A 13,656-nucleotide genomic window follows, 5' to 3' on the forward strand; every position below is an offset into this window, starting at 1 on the left:
CCCAGGAGTTGGAGGTTGCTGTGAGCGTGATGCCATGGCACTCTACCCAGGGGGATAGCTTGAGGCTCCGTCTAAAAAAAAAAAAAAAAAAAGAATATATTGGGGCAGGTAGGGCTACCTAGCAGGAAATTTGTCCAGGAGCCCTTAAGTCTCACAGACTTGTGACTGCAGCCATTTCTCTTCTCCTTCCCTCTCTTCTTCCCCCCTTTTTTTCTTTGTTTGTATGGTTATTATCTATTAGATGAAACTCCCATTTTTCTTGATTAGGATTGACCAGATTAAGGTGGCAGTTTTCCTTTTCTTCCTCTATAAGGTACATTACAGAAGTTCTTTCCAGTTGGCAAATTGGGAACTAGCCACTTTTTTTTTTTTTTTTTTTGAGACAGAGTCTCACTATGTCGCCCTCAATAGAGTGACATCACAGCTCACAGCAACCTCAAACTCCTGGGCTTAAGCGATTGTCTTGCCTCAGCCTGCCAAGTAGTTAGGACTACAGGCACCTGCCATAATGCCCGACTATTTTTTTGTTGCAGTTGTCATTGTTTAGCTGGCCCAGGCCGGGTTCAAACCTGGCAGCCTGGGTGTATGTGGCTGGTGCTATAACTACTGTGCTACCGGCGCCGAGCCAACTTAGCCAGTTTTGATAGACTACACAGGAGCTGTGTCCAAACAGGTTGTAGATTTGTCTATAAGACTTAGAGACTAAGTAAAGAAGAGATATTTTGAGGAGCCTCGTCTGTACTAAGCACTCTAAGGAGTACAATGAAATGCAGAACAGAGTTCTTGTGCGCTGGGAGTTTTTAGACTACCTGGATAGGCTAGGCATATACATGTACAGGAAAATCTAGCCAGCAATGCAGGACTACATAGAACATATTCCAACATTAAATACGTGATAGTAATTGCCTGCAGATTTAATTCCTGTAAATACTGTACTACAGGATTTTAGGGAACGGAGAACAGATATAGTGATCTTTACCTTAGAGATTTACTCATCCATTTCTCCATTAACTTTCTCTGTGTGTGTGTGTGTGTGTGTTTTCTTTCTGTTCTTGTCTTTGGCATTTTCCCCAAGAATGGAGGGATGTTTGAAATACTGAGAGTGAAGTGGATTTAGTTTTAGCTTTTTCAGCTGTTATGCAACTTTATTTGGCCTTGATAACTATCTAACCAGATAAAACTGGTACCTCATAGAGGGCAGGAAGATTATTTCATTTTGATGGGATATTTGATTTTTCTCTGAAATTTTAGGTTTATTATCTCTCCTCAACCTTGAGACCTAAAATTCCAGGTCTAATCATGAACATTTTTTCTTTATACTAGATCATTGTGTGTGTGTGTGTGTGTGTGTATTTTTCTATAAGCTATGTGTGACTTCTTAGAAAAATGTAGATGAAAAGAAAAACACTGCTTTTCCCTGGGGAGAAAAGGGGACCTTTCCTTATCTCTTTTTGGAGTTTTACTTTGCTTACTATTTTGTAGCTTGTTTTTCTTTTTATGTGAACAGGCTGTCTCCTTATGTTATTAAATATCCCTTTATAACATTTTTCATGGGTCCATGATAGTCCATTACATGGATGTATATATATATTTTTTTTTGCAGTTTTTGGCTGGAGCCGGATTTGAACCCATCATCTCCGGTATATGGGGCCAGCGCCCTACTCCTTTAAGCCACAGGCGCTGCCCAACATGGCTATATATTTTTTTGGGGAGGGGGCAGAGTCTCACTTTACCACCTTTGATAGAGTACCATGGCATCCATAGCTCATAGCAACTTCAAACTCTTGGGCTGAAGCGATTCTCATGTCTCAGCTTCCTGAGTAGCCACGACTCCTGGCTGTTTTTAGAGATGGGGTCTTGCACTTGCTCAGGCTGGTCTTGAACTCCTGAGCTTAAGTGATCCACCCACCTTGGCCTCCAGAGGGCTAGGATTATAGGCATGAGCCACATGGCTTTATTTTTATTTCTTAAATAAAGTTCCTGATGTTAACTGGCCCTTTAGATGGTATCTAAATTGGGACTTTTATCAACAGAACTGTGATGGTAACTGTTTCTGAGTACTTATAATTCTTTTCTGGGGGTAAATTGTAGACTTAGAAATGCTGGTTAAAGGACCCACCTATTTTTTACCCTTTTGTTATCTATTACCCTCTAGAAAAGCTATACCTTTGTATATTCCAATCAGGAGGTTGCCCATTTTAACCTTAACAATGAATCATTGATCTTTTGAGATAAGGGATTAATTTTTATATATTTAATAGCATGAATAGAGATGTTTTAAGGCGGTTTCTTTTAATTTATATTGTCTCTTACTTTCTCTCTAGCCCACATGTTGTCAAATATTATGGCAGTTATTTTAAGAATACAGACTTGTGGATTGTCATGGAGTATTGTGGGGCTGGTTCTGTGTCTGATATCATTCGATTACGAAATAAAACGGTAAGTTTACCTACTAGAACAGTGCAGCTGAGCTGGTCTCTTAGGCCATCTCTTTTCTTCGGCCTGTTATTCATGTGCATTCTCCTGCTACCATCTCTTTACAGAGATGTCTGTCGGATTTCCTCTGCCCCAGTTTAGACCTCATGATTCTTTCCCCTCTTTACTCTCTCATGTCAGGGCTAGATGATGTTGGGTATTGTAGGCCATGGGAATGAGTTTAGATTTTGTTCCAGGGAAGATAGGAAACCATTGTTGGATTCTAAGCAAGTATAAGAATCATCTGATAAATGTTTTAAAAAGGAAACTCTAGCTCTTGTGTAGATTGTGTGTGGGTGAGAGCAGGACTAGGGGAAATCTTAGTGCTTAGGTTTTTTTGTCTTGATAAGAAAAATAAGAATAATGATACCCGTATTATGTATATAAAAGTTGTGAAAATTAATTTAAATAGGTAAATGTGCTTTGTAAATTGTGAGGTATTTATTATGCAAAATATACAATGTGGCGTTTTGAAACTCAGTTATGACTTTTGGGGTATCCATATCCTATCTGCTTTTCTTTGTTTACATTATTCAGAGTTAGTGTATCAGCCTAATCAAACACAAATAGGCATCAAATATTAATTTGATATGTGCAAATTTTTTTAGCACCTACCATGTGCCAGGTGGTTTTATTGGTGTTAGGTATATAAAAGTAAATGAATCAAAGACATTTTTAACGGAGCTCAGTTTCTAACAGGGAGGATTTCACATAAATAAGTATATAAATGATTTGTAATATGTCAGTTGGTGATAATGCTGCAGTGACAAATAAAAGGAGATAAAGGACAGAGATTGATCTAGAAATGGAGCAGGGAAGGCCACTCTGAATTTCTGAGGCGGTGACATTTGGGTATAGACAGCAAAGTAAGAAATCAAATTGTAAAGACGTGGTGGATGAAGAGCAGCATTGTAGGCATAAAGACCAGGCCAGTGGAAAGACCCAGAAAGGGGAGTGTGCTTAGGGGTGTCCAAGGATAGCAAGGAAGCCCGCATGGCTGAGACAGAATGAGCAGGGTAGAGAGTGGCAGAAGATGAAATTAGCCCGGTACTAGGTAGCTGGGAGCCAGATTATGTGTAAGGCCTTGGTGAGGACTGGCTTTTAAGTGACTCAGGAAGGTTTTGAGCAGATCTGGCTTACATTTTAAAAAGTTTATGGGGGCTGCTATGTGGAAAATACATTGTGGAGAGTCAAGGGTAGGTGCAGTGAAACCAGTTGGAAGATTATTAGAATAGTTCAGGCAGGATATGATGGCATCTTGGACCAGGGTGGTTACAGAGGACATATACTTAAAAGATAGAGAAGAGTCAAGGTTTTTGGCCAGAGCAACTGAAAGAATAAAGTTGGCTTTTATTAAGAGAGGGAAGCCTGTGGGAAGAGCAGAGGATGTTGGACGGGTAGGATGGTTGAAATAAACAATTTGATTTTGACGTGTTATGCTTATGATGCTTGTTAGCTATTCAGTTGGAGATGTTGTGTGGGCGAATATATGAATCTGACTGGGGGAGATCTGGTCTGGAAATAGAACTTAGGGAGTGGTCAGTGTATCGATGGTATAAGCAGTCAATTGCTATTGACAGGTTGAATAAAATCTATTTATATTTAAGAAAGGGGTTTGGGACGGCACCTGAGGCTCAGAGGAGTAGGGTGCTGACCCCATATGCCAGAGGTGGTGGGTTCAAGCCCAGCCCTGGCCAAAAACTGCAAAAAAAAAAAAAAAAGAAAGGGGTTTGGATCTAGTGTTTTCCTCCTTTTCCTATTGTGTTGATATAAACTGGTAGAATATGAGCTTCTTATTCTTCTTTCAGTTAACAGAAGATGAAATAGCTACAATATTGCAGTCAACTCTTAAGGGACTAGAATACCTTCATTTTATGAGAAAAATACATCGAGATATCAAGGCAGGAAATATTTTGCTAAATACAGAAGGACATGCAAAGCTTGCAGATTTTGGGGTGGCAGGTCAACTTACAGTAAGTAAAAATGTTACTTGTATTGATAACTTTCATTTCTGTCCTGACTGAGGAGCAATTCCTTTTGTTTATCTTTTTTAAAAATATAATACTCTGGTCATAAAAGAAACTGTAGAACCTCCCAGTAGGTGACAGAAGAGCTAGTAGGTTGTTTTAAATCAGCAGATCTCAACCTGTGGGTGGGAACTGTATTAAAGGGCTGCAGCCTTAGGAAGGTTGAGAACCACTGTTTTAGATCCTTTCCTGGGATCCAGGTTACATAGTTTAACTTTTTTAAATTTTTATAAAGATGAAAACTAAAATAAGAAATGATAGAGTACTCTACTCTATTGGACTATATTAGCATATTTTTTATGGAAGAAAAGTTTCCTTGAATGAGATAGAACATCATCTCATTCACCTTCCAGGTAATACTTGATAGTTACTGTGCTGGAAACACTCTCGTTTAGGTCTAGAATATAGTCTCTTGATTCTATAGTTTCTTACTTCTACCTTGCTGGCACACCACAGTGAAAAGAGGAAAAAAAAACCCATGTTTTCAAAACAGGAAGTCTAGAATTATCTGATTTTATAAAATACATAAGATAACGTGAAAGTATATATAGCAACGGGTCTGAACAGGTACACTCTAAGATTTGCAACAGTATTACATAGCAAATGGTTTTTTACATGCGTGGGAGAATGAATATATAATTTGTTTAGAATTGGTATTATGAAAAATTTTAATTTTTCATTATAAATCTATCTAGGACATGTTAGGGAATCTCACAGGTACTATAACAGCACAGAAATTGCTTTGATATTTTTAAAAAAATCAGAAGCTTATTCAGTATTATGATTTCACGCTCCTTGAAAGATTTTGTTGGTAGCACAGTAAGTAAACAGTACCAATGTTGTCTTAACTACAATCTTAATAAGGAAATTACATTGAAAACTACATCCTCTTATGGGGTACGAAAAATATAATGTTAAAAATGTCCATTAGGTTTAGTTATAATTTTAGTGGTTGGTTGGTTACTTATGATGTTCTCATTACTATAATTACTAAAATTACTTATGATGTTCTTATTGCTATAATGCTTGCAGAATTTTTCTTCCCTTTTAATGTGTGCAGTTCGGTATTTTTAGTGTATTCACGATACTCTGCAGCTATCAAGACTTCCTAATTCCAGAACAGTTTCATCATCTCCAAAATAACACTGAACCCTTTAGTAGTCACTCCCCGTCCTGTCTTCTTTCCAGCTCCAGTAACTTCTAATCTACCTTTTGTCTCTATAGATTTACCTATTCTTAATATTTCATATAAATAGAATCATATACCATGTGACCCCTTGTCTCTGGTTTCTTCCTTTTGTTCTTGTGGATTTGTTCCTTAAAAAAAAATCATGTTAGGGGGAGGAAAAGGATATTTATTTATTTATTTATTTATTTTTGAGACAGAGTTTCACTCTTGTCTCCCAGGCTAGAGTGCTGTGGCATCAGCCTAGCTCACAGCAACCTCAAATTCCTGCCTCAGCCTCCTGAGTAGCTGGACTGTAGGCACCCACCACCATACTCAGCTGATTTTTTTTTTTTTTTTTTAAGTAGAGACAGGGATCTCACTCTTGCTTAGACTGGCCTTGAACTTCTGAGCTCAAGGAATCCTCCCTCCTTGGCCTCCCAGAGTGCTAGGATTACAGGCATGAGACATCATGCCCAGCCCAGAGGGAGGAAAAGTAAAATGTACTTGGTCAATGTCATCCTTGCCCAGAAATCTGTAATATTATTTCTGATGGTATCAGGTATTTCATTTTATGGATTATCATGATTTCTTAACTTATTTCCTATAATTGGACATTGGACACCTGTTTAGGTTGCTTATAGTTTTCCTGCCATCCATGAACATAAACTTTGTGGTAAACATTTTTACATCTGAACTTTTCAACATTTCCTTAAGTAGTATTTCTGTAGAATGATTACTTCATTTATTTATAAAAAAATTTTTTTAAGGTAATTACATTGGAACTGGGTTAGGAAATACATGCAATTTTGAGCCTTTGATGCATATTGCCAAGGTGCTTCTTAGAAGGGAATGATTTCTGCTTTCAACTGCAGCGTGTAAATGAGCTCTTATAATGCCAATACTGGATGCATAACAAATTGTATTTTCCTTGCCATTTGAAAACAATTAAAATATTTTTTACATTTGATTGTTGGCCATTTATTTATTCTTTTGTAAATGAACTTTTCATCTTATTTGTCTTTCTTTTTTTTTGAGATGGAGTCTCACTTTGTTGCCCTCGGTAGGGTGCCATAGCAGTGTAGCTCACAGCAACCTCAAACTCTTGGGCTTAAGCCATTCTCTTGCCTCAGCCTCCCAAGTAGCTGGGACTACAGGCACTTGCCACAACGCCTGGCTATTTTTAGAGATGAGGTCTCACTCTGGCTCAGGCTGTCCTTGAACCAGTGAGCCATGTTAGTTTTTCTAATTGAGTGTTGGACCTTTAACAAAATCTGTTAAAAAAGATAAACCAGAACTGAAAAAAAAATGTTAAAATTATTAATCCTTTGTTATTTATGTTGAAGTATCTTTTCCTAATTTGTTAGTTGTCTTTTAATTTTGATTTTTTAAAAAATACTACAAAAGTTTCCAAATTTTATATAGAACAAATCTGTCTACCTTTTATTTAATGGTTTCTGTCATTGATGTCATGCATATAACGTCTTTTCCTAGTCCAGCATTATAAAACTATTCATCTATGCTTTCTTTTTTTGTTTTTTTGTTTTTTTTATTAGAGACAGAGTTTCACTTTATCACCCTCGGTAGAATGCCATGGTGTCACACAGCTCACAGCAACCTCCAACTCCTGGGCTTAGGTGATTCTCTTCCCTCAGCCTCCTGAGTAGCTGGGACTGTAGGTGCCCACCACAATGCCCAGCTATTTTGTTTGGGTGGGGCCAGGTTTGAACCTTCCACCCTTGGTATATGGGGCCGGTGCCCTACTCAATGAGCCACAGGCGCCGCCCTATGCTTTCTTTTTTAGCACTCTCTTGTGGTTTAAAAATTTTTTTTTAATTCATAGTTTTTTTTGTTTGCTTTTTGGAGAGACAGGGTCTTGCTCTGTAGTGTCACCCAGAATGGAGCGGATTGCTTGATCACAGCTCACAGCAACCTCAGACTTCTGAGCTCAAGCAATTCTCTCACCTCAGCCTCCCCAGTAGCTGGGACTACAGGCATGTGCCACCATGCCCAACTGATTTTTTTTTGTCCCAAAGTAATATGAGGGTACAGATGATTAGGTTACCTTGTTTGCATTTGTTCTGTAGCATCCAGGTTGTAGTTGTGCCCCTCACCGAGGATTTGTGCCATTTACCCCTACATTATACCTGCTAGGTGAGAACACAACAACTGGCTAAATTTCTAAGAACATTTTTTGTAGAAATAGGGTCTTGATGTGTTGTCCAGGCTGGTCTTGAATGAACCCCTGGCCTCAGGAGATTCACCTATTTCAGCTTCCCAGAGTTCTGGGATTACAGGTGTGAGCCACTGTGCCTGGCCAGGTTTTATTTTTTACATTTAAAGTTTCAACCTGTTTGAAATTATTTTGGTGAAAGTATGAGGTAAAAAAAAATTTTTTTTTTTTTTTTTTGCAGTATTTGGCCAGGGCTGGGTTTGAACCTGCCACCTCTGGCATATGGGGCTGGTGCCCTACTTCTTTGAGCCACAGGCACCGCCCCTTTTTTTCTGAGACAAAGTCTCACTTTGTCACCCTCAGTAGAGTGCTGTGGTGTCACAGCAACCTCCAGCTCCTGGGCTTAGGCTATTCTCTTGCCTCAGCCTCTTGAGTAGCTGAGACCACAGGCGCCTGCCACAATGGCTGGCTATTTTTTGTTGCAGCTTGGCTGGGGCCGTGTTCGAATCCACCGCCCTTAGTATATGGGGCCAGCGCCCTACCCACTAAGCCACAGGTGCCACACGAGGTAAAAATTTAAGTGTGGTTTTACAAATGACTAGATAGATGCTCAGTAGTTTTTGTTTGTTTGTTTTGCAGAATCTGTCTTCTGCTTTTGAATGACATTTTAATGAATGTGGCATATATAAATGACTGTATGTGTATGTACATAGGCCTGTCTGTTTCTGGACTTCATATTTTTTGTTGCTATGCTGTTGTACTAATATAACTTTGTAACATACATCAAGTTGGGGTTATTGTCTACTTATTACTTTATTAATTAAAAAAACATTTAGCCTTCCAGGTAGCCATTTCTAATTGAAATAATCCAGTGAAAACAGTTTTTGACTACCACCATTTGAAAATATCCCTGCAACTTAGAATGTTTAGAGTTGAGGAAATGACTAAGCATAAGTTAGTTCCTGTGTAATTTTTTACATATGACTGACAGAGTAATATCAATTTAAAAGTATTACCTGCTATTTGCTCCTGACTGGCATAATCTAAGTTATAGATATTTCAGAGGGAGCATTCACAATGATGATGAGAAGTTTTTTTTGCATATTTAGTTCTGTTTAAAAATCCTCTTCTTACTGTACAGGAACTGTAGGAAAGTTCTCTTTTAGTAGGGCCCTGCCATTTTAGGAAACTGTGCAGGTGGTTGTTTGACATAGTGTGTACTGTATCCACATATTCTTCTTTAATTCCCAAACTAAGACTTTTTAAATATCATTTTTATATACCTATAAAAATATATCTGATAACATATGTAAGATAGGCTTATATAAGCCATCAGAATATTATAGAAATATACAAGATAGGAAAAGTAAACATTTTTAGTGATTCTGCCTTCTAGATATAACTGTCATAAATAGTTGGGATATATTGTCCCAAATATTCTTTGCTATGATCTAACAGCGTTTCTTATTATTGGTTATTATTTTATTATTGTCATGGTCATTTTTATATGTGTTTTCCTTTTACAAAAGCAGTGCCATATTATAGTGCCATATTATACATTTTCTAATGTAATTTTTTTTTCTTTAAAATATCTCTTGTACTTTTTTTTTTTTTTTTTGAAACAGAGTCTCACTTCTTGCCCCGGTAGAGTGCCACGCTGTCATAACTCAACAGCAACCTCAAACTCCTGGGCTCAAGCAATCCTCTTGCTTCAACCTCCCAAGTGCTGGGACTATAAGCACCCACCACAACACCCAGATTTTTTTTAGAGGTGGGGTCTCACTCTTGTTCAGGCTGGTCTCAAACTCCTGAGCTCAAGCTATCTACCCGCCTTGGCCTCCCAGAGTGCTAGGATTACAGGTGTGAACCATCGCACCTGGCCCTCTTGTACATTTTTTACATGCTGGATAAAGGTGTATGTATCTTCTTTTTCTTTTCTTTTTATTTTTGCTTTCAATTTTAGCTAGCTTTCACTCATGTTAGTATGAAGGGGTTTTTTTTTTTTTTAATTTTATTTTTCTTTCTTCCTTTAGCAATTCTCTTACTCTTTGCCTCCCAAGTAGCTGGGATTACAGGCGCCCGCCACAACGCCCAGCTTTCTTTCTTTTTTTTTTTGTAGAGACGGGGGTCTCACTCCGGCTCATACTGGTCTTCTTATGCTGGTCTCTAACCTCTGAGCTCAGGCAATCCACCCCCCTCACCCTCCCACAGTGCTGGGACACCACAACTGGCCTCTTTTCTTTTTAATGTGCTGTTTCAGTGTCTGTTGTTATATTAACTTAGTGCCTTTTGGTGGTCATTTGAGTTGCTTCCCTTTTCTCCCCCCTCACTACAAATATTTTTGCAATCCTCATGCATGTGTGTTCTAGGACTTGCACATAAGATAAATTTCTAGAAATATTTGGATCAAAGAATATAGACATTTGGAAGTCTATCAAATGTTGCTAATTTGCCTGCTAAAAACTTATACCAATTTTTACTGCAGTAACATTGGATTTCAGCATGATTTCCTATGCTATTATCTTACTGGTTATTAAAGAAATTTTATCAATCTTGCTTTCTGTTTTAATAATTGAGAATCTTTTTGTGTTTCTTGGTCATTCAGATTTCTTCTATGACTTTCTTGATTATCCCTTTAATATAGTTTTTATGTGTATTTCAAGTACAAGGCATGTTTTATTGTTGAAAATTCTCATTTTCCTAGTAGTTTTAAAGGTTAGTGCTGGTCTCTCCCCTTCCTGTTTTAGGATACCATGGCCAAGCGGAATACAGTGATAGGAACACCATTTTGGATGGCTCCAGAAGTGATTCAGGAAATTGGGTACAACTGTGTAGCAGACATCTGGTCTCTGGGAATAACTGCCATAGAAATGGCTGAAGGGAAACCCCCATATGCTGATATCCACCCAATGAGGGTAAGGAAATGGACAGAAAGCCATTGGAATGTTTAGTTACAGATCATCATTAGAAAGTTAGTTCTTTGGCTTACTTGCTTAGATTTCAGTAATAAATGAATGAATTGTAGGTAAGTGGTATCACTGTAGATGATACGTTTCCGCTGACTCTTGTTGTAGTCACTAGTTAATATAAGTCTGATCTACCCCTCTGTGGTCCAGGGATTTATAGTGATAGCCCTCTGGCAGGACGTAGGCCATAGAAATGTTTGACTTGTGCAACACACACACATACTTTTAGTAGTTGAGGCATCGTGTGGTTTTTTTTTTTGAGATAGAGTCTCACTTTGTTGCCTTCAGTAGAGTGCTGTGGTGTCACAGCTCACAGCAACCTCAAACTCTTGGGCTTAAGCAGTTCTCTTGCCTCAGCCTCCCAAGTACCTGGGACTGCAGGCGCCCACCACAACGCCTGGCTTTTTTTTTTTTTTTTGGGTTGTTGTTGCAGTTGTCATTGTTGTTTTAGCTGGCCCAGACTGGGTTCAAATCACCAGCCTGGTGTATGTGGTCCTCACCCTACCCACTGAACTACAGTGACTGCCTTAGGCATCATGTTTTAACATGGCAATAGCTGGAGCTGAGTAGCAGTTGTCTCTTTTATGTAGGGCCTGAGCTTTCCACTTTATCTATGATTCCCCATTGTGTCATTAAGTGTCACTTGCCACTTATTACACTGTTTTCTCTAATATTTTCCTTATAATAGTCTTAAAAGGAAAGCAAACTATTGTTTTTGAACTCAAGTTACTAAAAGCCAACTGGTTTGTTGGTTTTCTTTTTTCTGCCTAGTTGCTATAGGTTTTTGATTTTTTTTTAAGACAGGGTCTCATTTTCTTGCCCTTGGTAGAGTGCCATGGGGTCATAGCTCATGGCAACCTCATATTACAGGGCTCAGGTGATCCCTTGTCTCAGCCTCTAAAGTAGCTGGGACTGTAGGTGCCTGCAACACCTGGCTATTTTTAGAGACAGAGTCTTGTTCTTTCTCAGGCTGGTCTTGAACTCCTGAGCTGAGACAATCCACCTGCCTCAGCCTCCCAGGGTGTAGGATTACAGGCATGAGCCACCATGCCCACCCGTCCTATAGGTATCTGAATCTGTAGGTTCTGGTTTGTGGATCCCCAGACTCTTCATCTGGAGGCTCTGTGCTCTCCAATCTCCATCAACTTCTAGATGTGTTAAGGGCCCATGGTCTGCATCTCCAGTGAAACTTCCTCAGTATTGGCACTATAAAGGGTGCTCAGGCTTTACCTGCCCATGGAGGCCCTCATCACAGCACTGCTGTAAGGCCACCCACCTTGCCTTCCTCAGGGGCCCCACAGTCCTCTCCATCCCTCCTAACCCTAGCTCCTCCTCTTCTCTGATTAATTAGTTCTCCTACTAAAAGACTTAACAGTTTCTTGAAAGTATTCATGTGCTCCCCATCTTTTTGGAGGGGAGAGAGTAGAGATTTACTGGTTATATGTGTAGGTATAAAGAATATAATTTAAGCTGCTTATTGTAAAGAGTTGCATTGTAGAGGGACCTACTTCAACTCTCTTTGGAAGTGCTCTAAACTTTCTCATTGTAAGTACTCCAAACTTTCTCTGTTCTTCCTAAATAAAATCTCTGTTATCCTGAAAAAAGAAAAAAATTTTTTACAAAAACCATGTTTCTTTTTATTAGAAATGCCATAAGTAATAGTCTTATTTTTTTGAAATACGAAAATTTAACTGTAATACAGTAAGCCAGTCACAAATTTTTTTTTGTTGTTGGTTTGGCTTGGCTTTGGAGATTAATGACTACCTGATGATTTGGGGGGGATTTCTGGTTGATGACCTCATCACTGCTGACACCTGGGAGTGGTTGTGAATTTTTTTGTACTTTTTTAATATTCAAAAAAATTTTTTTTTATTTTATAGAGATGGAGGTCTTCCTATGTTGCCCAGGCTGGTCTCAAACTCCTGGTCTCAAGCAGTCCTCCTACCTCAATCTCCCAAGGTGCTGGGATTATAGACATGAGGCACTGTGCACAATCTGGTTGTGATTATTTTTTCTTTGGCTTTTTTTTTTTTTTTGTAGTAAGAGTTCTACTCTGTGCCCTGAGCAGAGTGCAGTGGCATCATCGCCCACTGCAACCTCAGACTCGGGCTGTGGGCATTCTGCTGCCTTAGCCTTCCGAAACTGCTGGGATTATAGGTGCTCACTGGTTTTTTTCTTTTTTTCATGAGTTGGGGTCTCACTCTTATCTCACTCAGATAAGAGTGAGACCCCACTCGGGCCGTGGGCATCCTGCTGCCTTAACCTCCCGAAACTGCTGGGATTACAGGTGCCTAGCTGACTTTTTCTTTTTTTCATGAGTTGGGGTTTCACTTTTGCTCGGACAAGTCTCAAACTCCTGAGCTCAAGCAATCCTTCCGCTCAGCCTCCCATAGTGTCTGGTTGTGACTTTTTTTTCTTCTTTTGCAGTTTTTGGCCGGGGCTGGGTTTGAACCCGCCACCTCTGGCGTCTGGGGCCAGTGCCCTACTCCTTGAGTCACAAGCGCCGCCCCCTGGTTGTGACTTTTAAAGAGGAGAAAACTTGACAACTACAGGGGTGAGATTGTCTTCAGGATATGGACACTCAGACCTTTCCACTTTGAAAGGCAGCCTACAGTAGTTAGCAAAAAAAGAAGAACGCTGAATTGACGTGAGCTTTAGGGGCAGAGACCCCATATGAGAGAGGGAAAGAGGCGTATCAGGTTCTCTAATTGTCATGCTTCCTACTTTGAAATGCTCAGACTTTTGTTGGGATTTGGGGAAGTGAAAAATCATTTTACCAAGCTTCAAATGTAATTCCAGATGTAAATTTTTTTTAATTGGAGCTTCACTTTTATTTTACCAAATCTTTTT

At 39.2% G+C, this 13,656-nt stretch overlaps 1 protein-coding gene across 1 annotated transcript in view; it reads left to right on the forward strand.

The window, feature by feature from the left end:
• The window catches only part of STK4 (serine/threonine kinase 4), an 88,287-nt gene that overhangs the window by 13,788 nt on the left and 60,843 nt on the right, over positions 1–13,656 (forward strand). The window contains exons 4-6 of the mRNA XM_003787628.3: positions 2,325–2,439; positions 4,284–4,448; positions 10,588–10,755. Of these exons, the coding sequence (XP_003787676.1) occupies positions 2,325–2,439; positions 4,284–4,448; positions 10,588–10,755 (448 nt within the window). The remainder of the gene's footprint in view (positions 1–2,324; positions 2,440–4,283; positions 4,449–10,587; positions 10,756–13,656) is intronic.

This window comes from Otolemur garnettii, unplaced genomic scaffold, assembly GCF_000181295.1.
Source record: "Otolemur garnettii isolate 467f Iridium unplaced genomic scaffold, OtoGar3 scaffold00023, whole genome shotgun sequence".
NCBI lineage: Eukaryota > Metazoa > Chordata > Mammalia > Primates > Galagidae > Otolemur > Otolemur garnettii.